The sequence below is a fragment of the Sinocyclocheilus rhinocerous genome, unplaced genomic scaffold (genome assembly GCF_001515625.1).
Source record: "Sinocyclocheilus rhinocerous isolate Xijiao unplaced genomic scaffold, SAMN03320098_v1.1 scaffold779, whole genome shotgun sequence".
In the NCBI taxonomy this organism is placed as follows: domain Eukaryota; kingdom Metazoa; phylum Chordata; class Actinopteri; order Cypriniformes; family Cyprinidae; genus Sinocyclocheilus; species Sinocyclocheilus rhinocerous.
The window spans coordinates 1,369,293-1,388,247 of NW_015652150.1; the positions used below are offsets into that span (position 1 = coordinate 1,369,293).

The following is an 18,955-nucleotide window of genomic DNA, read 5'->3' on the forward strand; positions in this document are numbered from 1 at the left end:
GCAGTAGAGTTAAAACAACCCATAAGTGATCTAGCATATGTCACTGTATTTCCTTCTTTCTCTTTTGGAAGCACCTCCCCTGATAGAGGTCAGGGGTTTCCTGTAACCATAAGTAGTGAGCATGGTGAGTCACTCTGTGTTAAGTAGTTCTGCAAGATATCTTAAACATTTAAATATGAATGGGTAGCATGATTAATAAACTTCATTTTACTTTGATCATTTTGCTACATTAAAGTCAATCTGACTAAACCGTAGTATAATACACAAAAACTTGTCGAGGTCATATTTCATCCTAAAACCAAAAGTGAGCAGAAACACAATGAACAAGACTTGGCTTGGCAAAAAACATGAACAAACTAACCAAACAGTGGATTACACGAACAAAGCTAGGCAATGGACAATGGGAACATGAGGGCTATATAAATCAAACAATGGTGGTCACATGACACAATCCAACCAATGAGAACAAGACACATGAACTAGACAACCAATCAGAACATGACACATAGAACAAAGGAACCAATAGCAGGATCACATGAGGGCAAGGGAAACACATGACATGACAGAAATCATGACTATGAAAGAAACAAAACTAAATTAAAGATATGAAAACAATGAACATGAAACAAAAACCAAAGCCCACGTCACATATTCCCCCCTCTAAGGGTGGCAGTGGTGGACCTGGACTAGGGCTGAACGATTAATTGCATTTGCGATAATATCGCGATATGAAAAATTTCGATTTTTCAATCGCAGAGGCTGCGATTACACGGTCACGTGACAGGCGACGCAATCGCAATATTGGTAAAAAAAAATCGCAATTAGATTATTTTCCAAAATCGTTCAGCCCTAGCCTGGACTGTGGAGCAATAACAAGCCTGGTCTATGGAGCAGTGGAGGACCTGGACCGTGGAGCAATGGCAGGCCTGGAAGCCAGAGCAGAGCCGAAGACCACCAGGGCAGGCGGCAAGCAGATGACCACCACGGAGGAGCCGGTGGAGCAGGCGACCAGAGCGGAGCACGTGACCAAGGTGAAGCCTGCACACACAAGATGGCAACCGCCATCATGGGCAGTACAGCTGACAGAGGGAGGACCTCCGGTTTGGACAGCGCTGAGCGACTTACTCATTTGTAAGTCGCTTTGGATAAAAGCATCTGCTAAATGATTAAATGTAAATGTAAATGTGACGAGGCTCTGGCGTGGCGGCCATGATGTCGATGACATTTCGGTTCCCATTGACTTCCATTGTATGGTCAAAAAATACAATGGAAGTCAATGGAAACTAAAGCTGTTTGGTTACCAACATTCTTCAAAGTATCCTCTTTTGGGTTCCACAGAAGAAAGCATGTCATACAGGTTTGGAATGTTTGGAAAATTTGGAAAGAGTAAAAGTCTTGTTCTGATTCAAATTCTGATTTTGAATCAATGAAGACGCAACACAATATACACAACATAAGGAGACTTTTTCTTTTTATCACAGTGTATATAAAACAAAGGGACTTACATTTAGAAAGCCAAAAATACATTCTTCAAACTTTACAGTTGCATATCATAATATCATATGTAGAGATACTGGGAAAAGCAAAAATTCACTTCAACTCCTGTAATAATAATACTGTGGGTCAGCATCAGTTCTTCTTGAACATCTCATTTTTAAACCAAAATATTCTTTGATCACAGGCACTGAATCAAATCCGCATCACGCAATATACTGTCAAATAAATAATGTAAAAATTATCTTGAATAAATGGCCATTTTTAGTTTCAGACACTGTTGACAAATATACCAAAACTCCACTCTTATAATAAACCAGTCTTACTCCTGAAAAATTCTGAGTTTGATCCCAGCCGATTAAGTTGACTGAGGCACTCAAGTTTTGATGAAGAAATCCACTCTTGAAGCATATACAGCACCTTCAAAAACAACCAAAAATGTTCCTTTAATGTCTTTAAAGAACTCATCATCTCTCCAGAACAAACTGAGAATTTTTCTTGCTACTTCCAGCTGATAAGACAAGTTTCTTCCATCCAGTTACACTGCAGCACCTTCAAGAGAGAATTAGCAGAAGATTATGCAATGAAATTCAACAGGTCCTTTCTGTTAAAGGAATAGTTCACCCTTGTTCATATTTGCTAAAATTTTACTCACTCTCAGGCCATCAAAGACGTAGCTGAGTTAGTTTCTTCATAAGAACAGATTTGGAGAAATTTAGTATTAGATCACTTGCTCACCAGTGGACCCTCTGCAGTGAATGGGTGCCGTCAGAATGAAAGTTAAAACGACTCCAGTCCAGACTCCATGTCTTGTGAAGTGAAAAACTGGGTATTTATAATAAACAAATTCATCTTCAAGACACTTTTAACTTCAAATCGTTGCTTCCAGCTAAAATACAAGTTCATAATCCATAATACTGATTTCTGATGTTAATGGTTGGACTGGAATTATGTGGATTACTTGTGGATTACTGTGATGTTTTTATCAGCTGTTTGTACTCTCATTCTGACGGCACCCATTCACTGCAGAGGATCCATTGGTGGTGATGATGTAATGTGATGTAATACATTTTTTCAAATCTGTTCCAATAAACAAATACTTATCTACATCTTGGGTGGCCTGAGGGTGAATTTTCAGCAAATTAAAAATTGTAATTTTTATTCCTTTAAAATGTGTTCACTGCTTTCATATTTTACAAATTACATGGTTAAAACGGGGTCAGACTCACCAGTTGGTTGAGAGCCACATGTGACCTTATAAGAAGTCCATATGCTGATCGCAATAAGAAAAGTAGCTATAAAGCCAAACACCTGCATTTATGTAAAAACAGGCATTAGTAACATATTAACAACATTCTATATTCATAAAGTTTATTACTAAACATGAAATGTCATTTGCTTTTGATGCCTAAAAGACCTTTTATAAGAATTGTACATGCACTGCCCAATAACAGAATGTAATGCAACAGTAACGGTTCACATTTCTTGCTTTCTCATCCCTACACAAGAAAGCTTTGTGCATTTCCCTGGCCAGTCAGCAGCATGCACTGCACATATTGCAAGCATAAAAAGGCACTCACAGATCCAGCGATCAAAGCTGAGACCCCATAACTCTTCACAGCTACAACTATTGAGGCGATAAAGACCAGGATTCCTCCCACAGCATAATGTAAAAACTCCTGTGAAAGCAATAAAGAGCCAATTTGAGATGAAAAAGCAGCATAAACTTTCTGAAAGATTACAAAAGACACTTAATGCCATGATCTTTGGTGAGAAGATGCGTAAGTGAAATGTGAACTGTGACCACTTACCGTCAATGTCCAGTTGATGCATGTGATTTTGCTTTGAAGTCGAAACAAATGCATGAGGAAGAAGATTGAGAAGACGATGAGAAACCATGCAGTGACCACCTCAAAGTAGTGGAAGGCAGAGTATTCAATCCGCCGATGCTCATAGTGCACACAAAGTAAAGCGATCAGGAGGATCACCTGCAAAATTAGAGGTAGTAATTTTCATTTAAAAATCCCTTGTGCACTTCACAGCAAATACTAATATTTTAGTTTGACACATAGAACAAAGTAGTGATGCTTTTGCTCAGTAAAACCTTGGATTAACTTAAATAAGATTTCAACAAGATAATTCAACTCGATAAATAAAACAAGTAGAAACGAGTTTCTGTAAATTTTTTGAGTAATATTAGAAGTTGTGACATGTTTATGATTCTGATATTTTAAGTGTCTGATTTTTAATAACTTTTTATTTAATATTTAAAAAATTTAATTAAAAACATATTTAAGAATTAAGAATGTTAAAATGTAAAAAATATTTTAAAATAAATTATTAAAAATGCAATTATTGTCCTATTTCTGCTTCTTAGTGTAATATAAACATTAGAAATCAACACAAAATATATGCATGATTAATATTTTCAAAATAATCAAGTCAAACCAATAACATTGCTCTAGTATTACTATTTTAAGTTTTGCAATCATATTTGTTTAGGGCTAGCATTTCCCACTTCAATATGAATTGCTGTTGCATAAGTGTTAAATAATTTATGCAAATACTAAGTTTCTTTTCCTGTGAACACTGGTGTTTCCTATTGAACCTGTTTCCTGTTGAATTCTGTTGTCAAACCACTTATCATCTATCTTATCTTCTATCTTTTTCTGGTGAATTTATAATCTTTGGGTTTGGTGGGTTTTGTGGTGAACCCCCTTTTTTTACACAGAGGCCCCACATGTTGCAGTGCAAATCTCTCTAAATCTCTCTCATCACTGCAACCATTTTAGTAGCCGGCTGTTCCTGAGCAGCCGGGGTGTGTGAGTCTTAACAAATTATCATTGCCTGTCATCACCTTCTACACACACCCTAAACCACACTCTGAACCCCAAAACACTACTGTTATTGAAGTAGTTAATAAAGACAGTATTTAATTTCTTTATTTTGAGGATTTGTTTGTTTTGGCCTATATTACTGTTTAAGATTAAAATATGATGTGTTTCCCACTTCAGAATCAACAGCTGTTTAACAAAAGGTTGAGTAATTTATGCAAACACACAAAAAAGTGTCTTTTTCCTGTGAACTCTGTTGTTTCCTGTTGAACTGATGAAGTAGATAAGCCTAATTGTGATTATACACCATGATAGCTACTGAATGATTATCATATTCATTTACCATGGTATTTAATCCAGCATTCTTTTGGGATTGGGATTTGGGATAGTTTTTTTTAGTGTACATTTAAATTAAAACTTTTAGTTAGCAGAAGTTTTCAGATTTATCTTCTAAAGAATAACATGGTAGGCTACTGCCCAAAAACATTATAACATAGGCCTAATGCATGTAAAAACAAACAAGCAAACAAAAAACGTGGTAATATCATGTTACAGTAACGTTTACGTTTCAGCATTTTTCAGCACTGAAAATCATGTGTAACTTCTCGAAGACTTTTGTCCAACGTTTCCCCAAAAGAAATATTAGACTTGCTGCTGTAAATAAATGCACTGACTACTGTATCCTGCAGTGTTAGTGCATAATAAATGTAACGTTAGCCTATTCATGGAAAGTTTAGTGAAGAGTTCCGTTACTCGGTCAATGTAGCGTCGTGGTTTAAAACAGTCAGTTACCATCTTTAAACCATTGATCTTCCCTACATTAAGGATTCTATACTTTCGTCTACGTTTACTTCATAAAATAAATTTGATATAAGTATAACTTTCTCTTACCACTTGGCCGATTTTCAGTAATCCTTGAAATGAACGCGCATAACCGGTGTTGCAAAATCCTCCATCCGAGGTGGATGTTGTTGTTGTGGTTGTAGTAGTAACAACAGTGTGAGGCATTCTGGTATATAATATTTGAGGAACTTTACAATTAAGATAATATTTATTTAAAACCGCTCACATTGAACCAGCAGTTGAGTCAGGAGAAGCGTCAACTACAACAGGGTGTGACTTTCCACGGGATATAAAACAAGGGCGTGTGGAGGCTCAAAATCCCCAAATAGGCTCCATTCAAAGCATTGAAAACATTTATACACGAAAATAAATGTAAACATATTTGCTATAATTACATATATCTGAAATACGAAGCAAAATACACCATACACATCTCAAATACAATGACTTTTAAAAATTACCATACAGTAATCAAAAACGAATGTGATTGGTCCATCTGAATCAGCGCCTAGAAAAGAAACAGATATCACGTGATAACAAGTGTTAACGGGATAGTTCACCCAAAAATGAAAATTTGATGTTTATCTGCTTACCCCCAGGGCATCCAAGATGTAGGTGACTTTGTTTCTTCAGTAGAACACAAACGAAGATTTTTAACTCAAACCGTTGCAGTCTGTCAGTCATATAATGTAAGTGAATTGGAATCACGGCTTTGAGAGTCAAAAAAACACACAAACAAAACCAAATTAAACCCTGCGGCTCGTGACGGGACATTGATGTGTAAAGACACGAAACGATCGGTCTGCGCAAGAAACTGAACAGTATTTATATCGTTTTTTACCTCTGATGCACTGCAATATCTGAATATCTTTTTTCTTTGCATACTGAATCATAAATCCAGAACGTCTGCAATGGATGCACGCTGCTTTAGTAAAAGTCTGGGAAAGTCTTGGAAGAAAATTCTAAACAGAGTTCGAATAGATTAACTCAATAGAACTGATAAATTTGCTTTGAACTTTTTTAAGCTTTGTAAACTTCTTTCCCTAGCTATAGCCAAAGATGACGACGGCTGGTTGATGAAAGCGCCCACTGAGGTCCGGGCGATGGAACCACTTCCGTAACGGCTATAAGCTTAATTGTTAACTGAAAAATTAAGGTTTGTCAAGACAAATTTTAAATGAAGGCTTGATAAAGCTTTGTGTGAATTACATTTAAAAAGTCCTGAACATTTTAAAGACCTTATAGACAAATATGTTTGAAATGTCACCTATAAATTTTGAAGTTAATTAATATATTCATCTTTCAGGAAAAGCACTGTAGTTTCTCTGAATGGCTGTCGAATTTCTCTGAATAGAGCACTGCAGAGATGGCATATTTTTGTAGGCCAACCCAGAAATTTCCATCACCCTATTTCCTCTGACAAAAACCCAACAGGATTTTTCCACTGGCTTTTTGATTATTACAGAAAATAAGCTTTGTGTAAAACAAAAGTTTATGATTCTTACACGTTTTGTTCAAGATAATCTTCACAAATGAGCACAACATTCATTAATTTTGAAGCCTAAACAAAATCAGTAGAAGTAAAAAGGTATAAACAAACCACACCATGGTCACATGACTTAAAGGTCATCACCAAGTTTTCAAAAACTCTTTCAATCATCATTTAAAATCTAGTTAGAATAGTTTGAAAGAGCATGAGCATCACAATGAGGATGTGAAAGTGGACTAGTGAGTATTTGAGTTTCCGTTCGGCATTTAAAGGGGTCCTATTATGCTCTTTTTCAAAGTCTTGATTTTGTTTTGGGCGTGTACTAGAACATGCTCTCATACTAGTTTGTTCGAAAAACACATTCTTTTTCACATATTTTACATTATTACAACACCTCTCTCCCCAGTCTGGCATGAACGGCTCGAATAGTTCCTGTATCAAATGAAGGCCCGCCTTCTGAAATACGAAATGTGCTGTGATTGGTTAGCTGGGCCAGTGTGTGTTGTGATTGGCAGCACTCGGCGCCTGGTCGGGAAATGTCATGCCCCCTACCATAGCCGCCCTGCGAGTAACCACTCTAAATTCGTCTGCCTTGGGAAAGCCAGCATGTCTCCGACTTAGTGATAACACTCGTTGCCTTCTCTAGTGCAGCTCAACCAGGTCTCGTCCCATTCGTCGATATTTGTGATATCACAAATCCCGGAAAATATGCGTTGTAGTCCAAACGAGTCGTTCGTTGTAGTTTTTGAAAAGTGATTTCTGTTAAATAAAATATCTCCTTTTGAAGTGGACTTTGAACTTTGTAACTTTGCAGATCTTTTTTTATGCTCAAACAGCAACATTACAGACTAACTAAAGTTGAAAAAGTGAAAAAGCATAATAGGACCCCTTTAATTTAAACAATCTCTGTAGACCCATTTAACCTCTTTTCAACTGCCTTTTTCAAGACCTGTAAAGCTTGAAATACCACCAAAAAAATAATAAAAATTGACCAAAAGTGCAAAAATTTCAGGAGTTTAACTTATTCCTGCAGAGCTCTGTTATAATTCAGTAAATTTCACTTCCTGTCATTTTCCAATCATACCAATTCAAATTCCAATGGGGTTTGGCCTATACAATTCAAATTCCAAATTTCTAATAGAGAGCCAACTCTTATATTCTGACAGGCTAGTTTTTATGTTGCTCATTAGCTGCACCACGAATCCTAAGTTTGTCAGCTGAGGGGACTGAAGCATCTGGCTTCAAAGCCGTGTGTCATGTTCAGGGTTCCCCTCTTCCTGACGTTCAATGGATAGAACCAGATGGTGTTCAGAAGGGAGATACTTCATTCCCTCTTTCTCAGGACACTACCGGGCAATACCGTGCTTCAAGCCAACTGCTGGACTTGAAACCTGGACGACAGTACATCTGTGCGGCTTCAAACTCTTTGGGGAAGGATCAAGCCACGCTCTAACTTTTGCCCCCCAGTTCAGAGAGGTCAACCGCAAAAAGCTCTTTGTCGCTCCTTGTGCTGCATCTTACTCTGGCGTGGAGTACCAAGCTGCTTTTGGCTCTGGGTTTGGGAGCTTGGGTGATCAAGAGGAGGTTTAGTGTCAGAGCTAGCAGCGTGGAGCACTGAAAAGACACAAATGTCATGCTCACATAATCAGAACACTCTGGTCTCAAAGCTGTTTCTTGTCCCATGTGTGTTGTTAAAAATACAAAGGATTAAAATAAACTTCTTCTGAAGTGAGCCATAAGACTCTGACTTCCGTCTTTGTCTGACCTGACTGGACAATTTAACACAGAGTGACTTATATACCAACTAATATAATAACTAACTGAAAAATATAAATCTTTATCTTTGTGCATTCATCTGTCAAATAAGTTTTGCAAATGAAGTAAAAAAAATCAGTGGGTTGGAAAATATAAAGAATTTAAAAAAAAAATCTGCCTTTAACTGGGATCTACTGCACTGATTCATAAGGACTGATTTCTTATTTATTTCCACCAGTACTTACAAAACATCATAACCATTTCGGTCTTCTCAACTGACAGTTTCAAGTCAACATTGTTGATATTTTTCTAGAAAATAAAAGAAAAGCAGTAGCAAACATTGCTTTTTTTTTTCTTAAATAACATGCACCAATGAATCATTCAAGAAAAAGACCAGTTGTGAGGATTTAAATCTTAAATTTAGATTTTGTGATAATTTTGAAGTCAGTTTGAACTTGTTTGCAACTTGACTCTTGCAGTACCATTTTATAACTTTAAAGATTTTTAAAATAAAGGGCTAAAAAGTAATATAAAATAAAGCTTACGACATTATTTAAAAAAGTCAACAGGACTCATTGTTGTTCTATTAACATTCTTTAATAATCTATTTTAACATTCTTTGATAATAATCATTGTTTAAATCTTAGCCTGGATACACCTCAAAATGCATCTCCACTTACTAATTTTTAATAGTCTTATTTAAACTAAAAAGTTTGCAGTACAATTTTTTCTTTCACTGCTAATTACATTGCTAGATCAATTTCATTGCCCACCAGATAACATTTTCTAAATCTAGTCTAATATAGGGGCCTAACTATGTATAGACAGATAAATGTTAATTATGAAAGTAAAACCAATCTATATTGATCCCTAAACACAGTTCTGAAAGCAAAAAATTAAACATTGACATTTTGGAGATCCCTTTACAAGTATTGTAATTAAGACATCTGCTTATTACAAAGTATCTCAAAAGGTGAGGTATTTTGGTTCGATATAGCAAATAGGTTTCTTTTTAGAACAGCAGCGAGCACTCTTCCACTTGAAGTTCTTGTTGGGATCCAGGGAAACTGTGGCACACAAGCCTTTCTCCGGCCTTTCAGGCTGTCCGTTCTCCCAGTAAGTGAAGTCCACATTGGATGAGAAATTGTCCTCGTTTTGCCAATACCACTCTGTTGAGTACAGGCTGCGGCGCAGACTGATCCAGCCCTCCGTGGGGTCTATGACTGCCATGTTTGAGGCCATCTTATCCTGGCTGCTTCTATTGTTGAGCCTGGCAAACAGATCAGCATTTTCCGTGCAGTACTCATGGGACATGGACCAGCTCATTTCATCTTCACCAAGTACAAACATCTCCGGAGTCACCAGACAGCCATAACGATCTAAACACACACAAACAAATATTCAGTTAGTATTATACATGATTGTTTAAAAAAAGACAAAAAAAAAAACACATTTATTATTTATAAATGTTATTTATAATCATACTGCTACCAATTAACCTGACTAAGCGGTCAATTATTATACTGTCAGCCACTAGAAAGGGGGTAGCAAGTTATATAGTTACTATAATCTTTATATATATTATAAATAAAGAGTATATTATAAACAAAGAAATATATATATATCATATATGTATATTATTATTACGATATAGTAAATATTTAGTAAATATTTGAAGAATATAATCATCTTCTACACTGAAAAAAATGTGGAAACCATTTTCAAGTTGCTAGTAAACTGCACAATTAATTACAAAGAAACTGCAATAAACTGAAATAAACATAACATTTTAAAGCAGAAGAACTGAAATAGTATTATTTATTTTGGTGTGATTAATTATATATATGGCTTATAAAATCGATTAATCACAATTAATCACACCAAAATAAAAGTTTGTGTTTAACTCAAAAGCTAGAAGCAAAGCAACAGCAAAACAATCTCATTTTAAAAAATGTTTTAAAAAGGTATATATATAAATGTATATAATCATATTTTATATATAAAGTTATATAATTACTATAATCTTTATATATATTACAAATAAAGAGTATATTATAAACAAAGAAATATATATATATCATATATGTATATTATTATTACGATATAGTAAATATTTAGTAAATATTTGAAGAATATAATCATCTTCTACACTGAAAAAAATGTGGAAACCATTTTCAAGTTGCTAGTAAACTGCACAATTAATTACAAAGAAACTGCAATAAACTGAAATAAACATAACATTTTAAAGCAGAAGAACTGAAATAGTATTATTTATTTTGGTGTGATTAATTATATATATGGCTTATAAAATCGATTAATCACAATTAATCACACCAAAATAAAAGTTTGTGTTTACATAATATGTGTGTGTACTGTGTAAAAGTTATATAATTACTATAATCTTTATATATATTACAAATAAAGAGTATATTATAAACAAAGAAATATATATATATCATATATGTATATTATTATTACGATATAGTAAATATTTAGTAAATATTTGAAGAATATAATCATCTTCTACACTGAAAAAAATGTGGAAACCATTTTCAAGTTGCTAGTAAACTGCACAATTAATTACAAAGAAACTGCAATAAACTGAAATAAACATAACATTTTAAAGCAGAAGAACTGAAATAGTATTATTTATTTTGGTGTGATTAATTATATATATGGCTTATAAAATCGATTAATCACAATTAATCACACCAAAATAAAAGTTTGTGTTTACATAATATGTGTGTGTACTGTGTATATTTATATGTGTATATATAAATACATGCACATACATGTATATATTTAAGAAATATATAATAATATACATTTATATATAATATAAATCATATATAAATATAATTATATGTAAGGGATAATGCACAGCTATCTGCCCCCTTCAAATCAGACACAGAGATGAAATAGTGCGGTAAGACCACATTTATTTGAATTAATTATTGATCGATCTAGAGAGAGAGAAATAACAGTTGTGTGAGTTAGGCTACCTGCGTCTGCACCTCTCTCTCTGCAAACAATAAAGCTGTGTTTAGTTAGGCTACTTCAGATTGAAACTTCTTAAAACTACTTCTGATTTAAAGGGGGCAGGTAGCCGTGCATTAGGGTATCCCGTACATATAAATACATAAATATAGTAGCAAATATGTGTAGAATATAATTACGGTTAAACATCACAATTGTTTCAACACGAACACTAACCTGGGTCCATATTTATAACTGTTGCTGCGCTCCCATAGGTATTGTTAGACTCCAAGCGTTCGAACATATATACACCAATCCTTGCAGAAGGATGCCAGATTGTGCTTAACCTTTCTGCGACCACTAGAGCCCAAGAGTACTCTGTGTCATCCATAACGGTCCAGTTGATGTATGAAGGCAAAGGCTGATCGTTCATTCGCACACCATCAACGCTGGGTGTATTAGCAATCACCAAGGCCCCACTGCTTGAGGAATTAAAATCTACCAGATAGCACCCAGAGAACATGCTTATCGGAATGAGGTCTAGAATGAGCCCAGGACTAACTAATCGAAGGGAAACATGCATGGAAGTAGAAATAAGTGAGGCCCCATTCATAAAATTTGGTAATAATGGCAGGATGTCTGAAGAATTTTGTACAATGACATTAGTACAAGTAGTAAAATAACCCTGGCAGACCCTGAAGGGTTGATTTGTTGTCACAAGTAGCTGTTTGGCCCTGAAGAAGGGGGGCATGGGGAATATGTCTGTCTTGTCATTTAACACAAATGGTTGGAGCTGGTTCAGAATCATGTTGCATGAGCAGTTTTTGCTGTCAAAACACGGATGGGTCAGAATCACAGCCACTTTGTCCTCTGCATTGATTTCTCTCACCGTCCCATTAATTTGAATCTGGTAAAGATTGTAAGGATGGAGCATTATTGTATTTTCTTGGCTCTGACCTCTTTCATCTACCTGTTTGATGATGACATTGTTGTCCATGCCCACTGCATTGATAATCATCAGCCTAAAAGGGAGGAGTCTGACATTTGATGTCATCATAAGGTTAAAGGACACGGCTATCTTGGTGTAATTCAAAGAGGGAACATGATACACCTTTCCCAGATTTTGTTCAGGCTGGACAACGTGAGACTGGAATCCCCCCTTCCATCCACTCACAGAAACCACTGTGATGTTTTTATCACTGGTGATTCGAAACGTCTTACTGGAAGACACAAACTGGGATTCTTCAATCTCCTTCGTCAAATTCAAAGTCCAAACGGTTCCATTTGCGAGGCTTGTATTTGTGGTGGCGTTGCCGCTGGCCATATAGGTAACATTGATCGTAGTGTCTGGGTGAAGGGTAGTGATTTTGAATAGGTTAAAGGTCTTCCGATAATAAAAAGCAATATTCTCGGGGAATGCAGTGATGAAACTCGTCCCACGATTGTCCATTGAAAGCCCTGTGAATGTTCAACAGTCTAATAATCATGTTCGTTTCAAATTTCAAACTAATTTTCAGCCAGTGATAATCACTACAGATGCACCAACAGGGTAATTACTTGTATCTTGTATCAATATAATCATCAGTATTCTGAATATATTGGCATAATTGCACTTTAAAATTTCAACCAATTTGAGAACATCACATTTTTTAAACATGAACGATAAAAAAGATGGCCAATTGCAATATTTATAACAGCAATTTCAAGGATAGGACTTGAGTACAATCAATTTAATAATAAAAAAAAAGTTCAAAATGTTTGGTGTCTTGAATTGGTATTGGTGCATCCCTAGTAATTATATTAAAGGAACACTCCACTATTTTTGAAAATAAGCTCATTTTCCAACTCCCCTAGAGTTAAACAGTTGTAAAAATATTATTCGGCGATTTTTTTGTCTTTTGGAAGCTGAATTTAAAATCCACTTGGCTCAGAAATCTGAGGGGGCACGAAAACGTGGGAAAAGCCGACGAGGAAGAAGTTGGGGTGAAGCGATCTTTATATAGGCGGAGCAAAATACTTCATCGCTCTGTCTATAGTGCATTGTGATTGGATGTTTACGCTGTCAATACAGGAGACAAACCAATGGGCCACTGGCTGCTCGCTTACCTTATGTGATGGTCCTCGGCACAAAAAAAAACAAAAAAAACTTCTGTCAGCCCCTTAAGTGCGTCAGCCCACCGGGAAAATGCCCGGTATGCCTGATTACCAATCCAGCCCTGACGGCAGCAAAGTTCCTTGATTATTACACCAGAATGAGAGTATAGTTCCTAACCATATCGGTCCTACAAAATCGCAACTTTTCATTTTCCGTCGGTCTTAGTACACGATGTAACTACAGAAGAGTCCAGTTTTAAATAGGAAAAATATAGAAACATTTTGGTCATTTTTGAGCGAGATGCTAACTGTCTAATCAGATTCAATGATCTATGCTAAGCTACAGCTAAAAGTGCTACCGCCAGACCCAGAGATCGTCTGAATGGATTCGAAAACGGTAAAACTCAACTGTTTAACTCTAGGGGAGTTGGAAAATGAGCCTATTTTCAAAAATAGTGGAGTGTTCCTTTAAATAATTCAAAACAAAAGAGATTTGTCTATATGCATTATTTACCTTGACTAAACATCAAAATGGTCAAAAGAACAGCCAACATGACTGCGTATTTTGTATGTGCAGCTCCACCTTGTGTGAAGTTGGTTTCAGTTGCTGTGCACTAAGCTGCCAAAAAAAAAATAGTAAATGACAAATTATTTTTAAAAACGCTTAGTTGATCCAGTACTTATTATACAAAATTCACATGCAGACAACAGTAAACCATATTTTCCACTGAGGAAGCTCTTCTTACAGTTAGTCAAACTCGAAACAATACTATGTAAAATACCTGCTTTCAATATGTTTTGTCTTTCATTTGAAGTTGCTCTTTTTTGTGTGGGGGGATGAGTAAAAAATATGGTACAAAGTAATATTGTGAAATATTATTATAATTTAAAGATCACTGTTTTCTGTCTTAATATATTTTAAAATGTAATTTATTCCTAAGCAAAGCTGGATTTTCAGCAGCCATTACTTCATTCTTCAGAAATGTTTTGATGAATATAAAGTTTAAAAGAACAGCGTATATTTGAAACTGAATTTTTTTGTAACTTTAGAAATATCTGTAACTTTTGATCGGCTTAATGCCTTGCTGAACAAAGGTATTAATTTCTTTCAAATACATACAATTCATTCAGAAGTACATCTACTGACACTAATGTCCTTAGATGTGTTCAGATTCAGAAAGCACTGAAAATTAAATTAACATTTCACAAGCAAGAAACAAATTTTAAAAAGTAATAAATTGTTTTTTTTTTTACTATAGCTATCAAGAATATAGAAAACATAATCCTGATGAACAACATTAATAGTTTACTCTTCAGCCTATAAAATTGTGTTGAGCAGCCCTACATCGAGTAGTCATATGTGACCCTGGACCACAAAACCAGTCTTAAGTCGCTGGGGTATATTTGTAGCAATAGCCAAAAATACATTGTATGTGTCAAAATTATCAATTTTTCTTTTATGCCAAAAATCATTAAAATATTAAGTAAAGATCATGTTCCATGAAGATATTTTGTAAATTTCCTACCATAAATATATCAAAACTTAATTTTTGATAAGTAATATGCATTGCTAAGAACTTCATTTAGACAACTTTAAAGGCGATTTTCTCAATATTTAGATTTTTTTGCACCCTTAGATTCCAGATTTTCAAATAGTTGTATCTCGGCCAAATATTGTCCAATCATAACAAGCCATACATCAATGGAAAGCTTATTTATTCAGCTTTCAGATGATGTATTAATCTCAAATTCGAAAAATTGACACTTAAGACTGGTTTTGTGGTCCAGGGTCACATATATTAAATACTAAAAGGTTTTAGAATTTCATACAAAGTGCACTAAAAACTAGAAACAAATATTAGTTAATATCTAGGAGGTTGTATTAAATCTTTTTGATTCTTTCAGATAAATGCATCAGTTGAAGTTAATCAACAGCAACCACAAGAGTTCTTTTCCACTGATTTGTCATTTGCTTAAATTCTTGTTATTAAATTTCTACAGACTTTGCAATGGTCTATAAAGACAACCAATTGTTCTGCTTAAGCTTAGATTAGAAAAATTCTATTCTAAAGAAAAATACTACTCTAAATATTGATAAAGTGCTATGCCTGCATCCCAAAGATCACTTTTAAGGAGAACATTCAGAAATATTTACAGTTTACCTAATTCAAACATAAATTAATAAATGAGATTGTTTGCTTCACTGCCTCAAACGATAAAACATCCTACCTTATCGTGGTCAGCACTCTTTCTCTATCTGAACAGAATAAGCCGTGCGTTCACTGCTCATTCAGTAAAAGAACATTTGACATTCAAAAACTCCTCTCTCTTCTCCCCATGTGGTTTTGCATACGATTCTAGAAAGGTTTGTGTCTTAAGATCAACAAGTTTCATATTACAGATCTAGAAATTCACCAAAACCTTCGTAAGACACTTTATTCACTCAAAATACTTCAGTTCCAAAACAGTCAATTTTCCTCAAAGGAAAACAGTGTTACAATTTCATCAGCAACCGAACTGATAATTGTTTGTATATCTACACATCACAACCCTCAATTATATTGTTTGAATTTCTTTTCTGAATTTTACGAAGTAGAAATTTCTTAATGAATATACAACATAAAGCTCCATATTTTTCTCAAGCGTTCACTGTCTTTGTACTTTACTCTGACAAGCAGTCTGTGGTGGGAAAGCATGAAATTTGTTTCAAGTTTTGACTTAAGTTCTCCACTGCTGCTGATATGCCTAAAATCTGAGCAAACAACATATGTTTTTCAACTGAATTATATCAAAAAATAACACCCAATCTAGGCCTGTCACGATAACAACTTTTTGTTGTGCGATATATTGCCCCAGAAATAATTGCGATAAGCGATATTGTCATATTAAAGACCATTTTATGCCACTGAATAAATCTGCATGCTTTCAGACTTTCTGAGCTGTGCCATTTAAAAACACTGGCGTTTGGTCACAGCCCTTCAAGGCCACATTTGTGTATTTTCTGCACAGACATATTTGGTATTCAAAATACACAATTTCCTTTCCTTTGCATAAAACAATGGAAAGGGTTAGTGGCTAAACATTACTTATCTTCATTCTTCTGACATGAAAACCTTAGCCTGGCACTTACTCTGTTTATCAAATCTGCAAAAACATAAAACAAATATCAAGTGTATGGTGTTTGTTTGCTTCATGGTTTGAATTTCTTCCTGAAGCACCAATAAAAATCCACCGGTTTCACCTAAAAAAATTTTTTTTTTAAATGATATATATACATATATTTCAACAGTGATTACATATGATCACCAATCTGGACAAATATGTATTTTTCTAACACAGTTTTTTTTAACAATTTATACCATATCTACTGAAAAACATCAGCATATATAATCAATACATCTCTACAAAAAAAACTACAGAATAACTGTTTTTCCAGTAAGATATTTTAATGGAAAAAAACATGCTGATGTTTAAAAATTATTGTCTCTTTGGCACAATAGTTCAATGGAGAAATTTAGAGTGAGGCTTTTCTGAAGTCAGTCTCATTTATTTACAGAAATAGTTAAGGGTGAATAAATAAAGACAGAATCTTATTTTTAGGTGAGCTATAAAGGGACTTGTCATTACATACCCTTTAAAACTCCCATTTTTATGACAGACATTCTCAAGATATGGTACTTCAAAAGGGAAAATATACTCATTATGAACCAAGCTATGGCAGTAAGATGCAACACTGATTTAATCCTGCCCACCCCCAGCATGACCGAAAGGTTTTCGTGGCTTGCGTGGACACTTTCCTCTCCCAGCCCCTTCTGTCCTTCCAGTCCCTGTTCCACCCCTCTTCCTTCTCTGTCCATGTTTCGGAGTTGCTGCTTCCTCTTTGAGAGCCTGAGCCCACAAAGCATCAAAAGAACCTGGAGCTTGGTAACCCGGCTGGTTCTTATCAAGTGAGTCTCTGGAGAGCAGAACCCATATACTGGGTACATTTCTGCTGACTGTGAGACTGTCCAACCCGGCATCAGGCTCTAGGGGCTCCCAGACCTCCTGAACTGTGCGATAGACCAGTTTGGTGTGCTGGTGTAGGTCGTGTACACGCCGTTTCATGATCTCCACGCATGTGATGGCTTTAGCCACGCTCTGACCCACACCCGTGAACACGATTTGACGGCACAGATTCTCCCCCGACCCAACGCTCACCTCTGGGCCTTCATGAGGGCCTGGATGATCTGCGGAGGCAGTTTTCTCCTCCATACGGCTTAAAGCAAACCTCATGAGGTTTCGGATTTTGCTGCCATCCTTCACTCGAACTTCTGGAGTGTCGCTGGGCAGGTCGGGGAATGGACACAGGGAGGGCTGCTCGACTGTACGTGCTTTTCTATAGTTCTCCATATCATGTAGCCTTTACCTGTGAAATTAAAAAGGACAAAAGGCAAATCTAATGACTGTGTATGAGTAGTTTGTTTTGCAAAAACATCCCCTTAAAAAAATCTTTAACTGTACCAGTATAAGACCAATTGGTAAAGTGTGTTTTCTTTACCAACTATTTTGTATGTTGGTTTCAAAGACCAAACACCCAGGTCCATTTTTTTTTTTAAATTTAATTCATAAATTACCATTTTTGTGACAGTGTACTCTTGAACAAGGGTGATTTTCATCAATGACAGCTCGGGGTAAGTGACTTAAATGTTTTAAATGAATAGTTTATTACAAAAATGTGTTCTCTATTTAAAATATACATTTAATCATTCGAAAACAGCATTATTATTCAGAGTGGCACATTAAATGTATTGCAAACTTACTTTATCGTCCTTTGTTAAAGTAGCGATCTGGCTAACCGGTTCAGATATCTGCAGCTGTTTTTCTGAAAAATGCGGGCTTTTGTCGTTCCATATGAATAAACTGCGGCCTCTGAAATTCGACAGTCTTTTTAAAATACTGAGTTAACTACAACCAAAACGACACAGTTTACGAAATTAAAATGTTACGCTACAATTCACACAATCCACATGTAACAGCGTGTGACGTACGCTGTCGATTATGTGACAATATGCCGTAAAGTGCCGCACATGTTCATGGGAAGTGTAGTTTCAGGGCCGGATTATCCAATGGGCATGATGGGCACGGGCCCGAGCGAGTCAAAGAAAACATTTCGGAGTGTCTATTTACACTAAGTGCAAATAGCACGTCTTGTTGGCATATACTGTAACTTAATTTTTCAAGTTATCGATTCTGCCTATTAATATTCTTTATTTTTACTTTATTTTTCACTTATGCATTAATCATATGCATTTATTTAATATTTTGTTGTGCAATAACAGGCCAGTTCAAGCAATGACCACAGATGGCACGAGGAGGATAATCACTTTAAGATGTCAAATTACTTATCAAATTCATTTATTTTTACATTTCTGCTGCTCCTTTTAAAAGAAATGTTGTAACAGCGCAGAACGTCAACAAGAGTTATTTATTA

General features: G+C 35.4%; 3 protein-coding genes across 3 annotated transcripts; all 3 read right to left on the reverse strand.

Annotated features, from left to right (window-relative positions):
• Window positions 1-1,319: 1,319 nt before the first annotated feature.
• LOC107713818 (CKLF-like MARVEL transmembrane domain-containing protein 7) lies at window positions 1,320-5,462 on the reverse strand. The gene is made up of 5 exons (XM_016519434.1): window positions 5,220-5,462; window positions 3,306-3,482; window positions 3,075-3,173; window positions 2,724-2,805; window positions 1,320-2,046 (listed from the first exon to the last, which is right to left on the reverse strand). The coding sequence occupies exons 1-5, from the start codon at window positions 5,334-5,336 to the stop codon at window positions 2,033-2,035; spliced, it is 489 nt and encodes a 162-aa protein (XP_016374920.1). The 5' UTR covers window positions 5,337-5,462; the 3' UTR covers window positions 1,320-2,032.
• Window positions 5,463-9,068: 3,606 nt separating this feature from the next.
• Window positions 9,069-17,761, reverse strand: LOC107713838 (uncharacterized). Its single transcript, XM_016519470.1, has 4 exons — window positions 17,683-17,761; window positions 14,000-14,104; window positions 11,629-12,849; window positions 9,069-9,794 (listed from the first exon to the last, which is right to left on the reverse strand). Exons 2-4 carry the CDS (start codon window positions 14,037-14,039, stop codon window positions 9,382-9,384), a joined length of 1,674 nt encoding a protein of 557 aa, XP_016374956.1. The 5' UTR covers window positions 14,040-14,104; window positions 17,683-17,761; the 3' UTR covers window positions 9,069-9,381.
• Window positions 16,953-18,571, reverse strand: LOC107713839 (ribonuclease P protein subunit p25-like protein). The gene is made up of 2 exons (XM_016519472.1): window positions 18,285-18,571; window positions 16,953-17,890 (listed from the first exon to the last, which is right to left on the reverse strand). Exon 2 carries the CDS (start codon window positions 17,872-17,874, stop codon window positions 17,224-17,226), a length of 651 nt encoding a protein of 216 aa, XP_016374958.1. The 5' UTR covers window positions 17,875-17,890; window positions 18,285-18,571; the 3' UTR covers window positions 16,953-17,223.
• Window positions 18,572-18,955: the final 384 nt, after the last annotated feature.

What these genes read in the sequence shown, in the direction of transcription:
- LOC107713818 (XM_016519434.1), bottom strand. Translation starts at nt 5,336, where the DNA reads ATGCCTCACACTGTTGTTACTACTACAACCACAACAACAACATCCACC. An exon ending in TACTGAAAATCGGCCAAGTG is followed by an intron (nt 3,483 to 5,219) that starts GTAAGAGAAAGT and finishes CTAATTTTGCAG; the next exon opens with GTGATCCTCCTGATCGCTTT. An exon ending in GCATCAACTGGACATTGACG is followed by an intron (nt 3,174 to 3,305) that starts GTAAGTGGTCAC and finishes TTGCTTTCACAG; the next exon opens with GAGTTTTTACATTATGCTGT.
- LOC107713838 (XM_016519470.1), bottom strand. Translation starts at nt 14,039, where the DNA reads ATGTTGGCTGTTCTTTTGACCATTTTGATGTTTAGTCAAG. An exon ending in CATTTTGATGTTTAGTCAAG is followed by an intron (nt 12,850 to 13,999) that starts GTAAATAATGCA and finishes GAACATTCACAG; the next exon opens with GGCTTTCAATGGACAATCGT. An exon ending in AGTTATAAATATGGACCCAG is followed by an intron (nt 9,795 to 11,628) that starts GTTAGTGTTCGT and finishes GTGTGTGTTTAG; the next exon opens with ATCGTTATGGCTGTCTGGTG.
- LOC107713839 (XM_016519472.1), bottom strand. Translation starts at nt 17,874, where the DNA reads ATGGAGAACTATAGAAAAGCACGTACAGTCGAGCAGCCCTCCCTGTGT.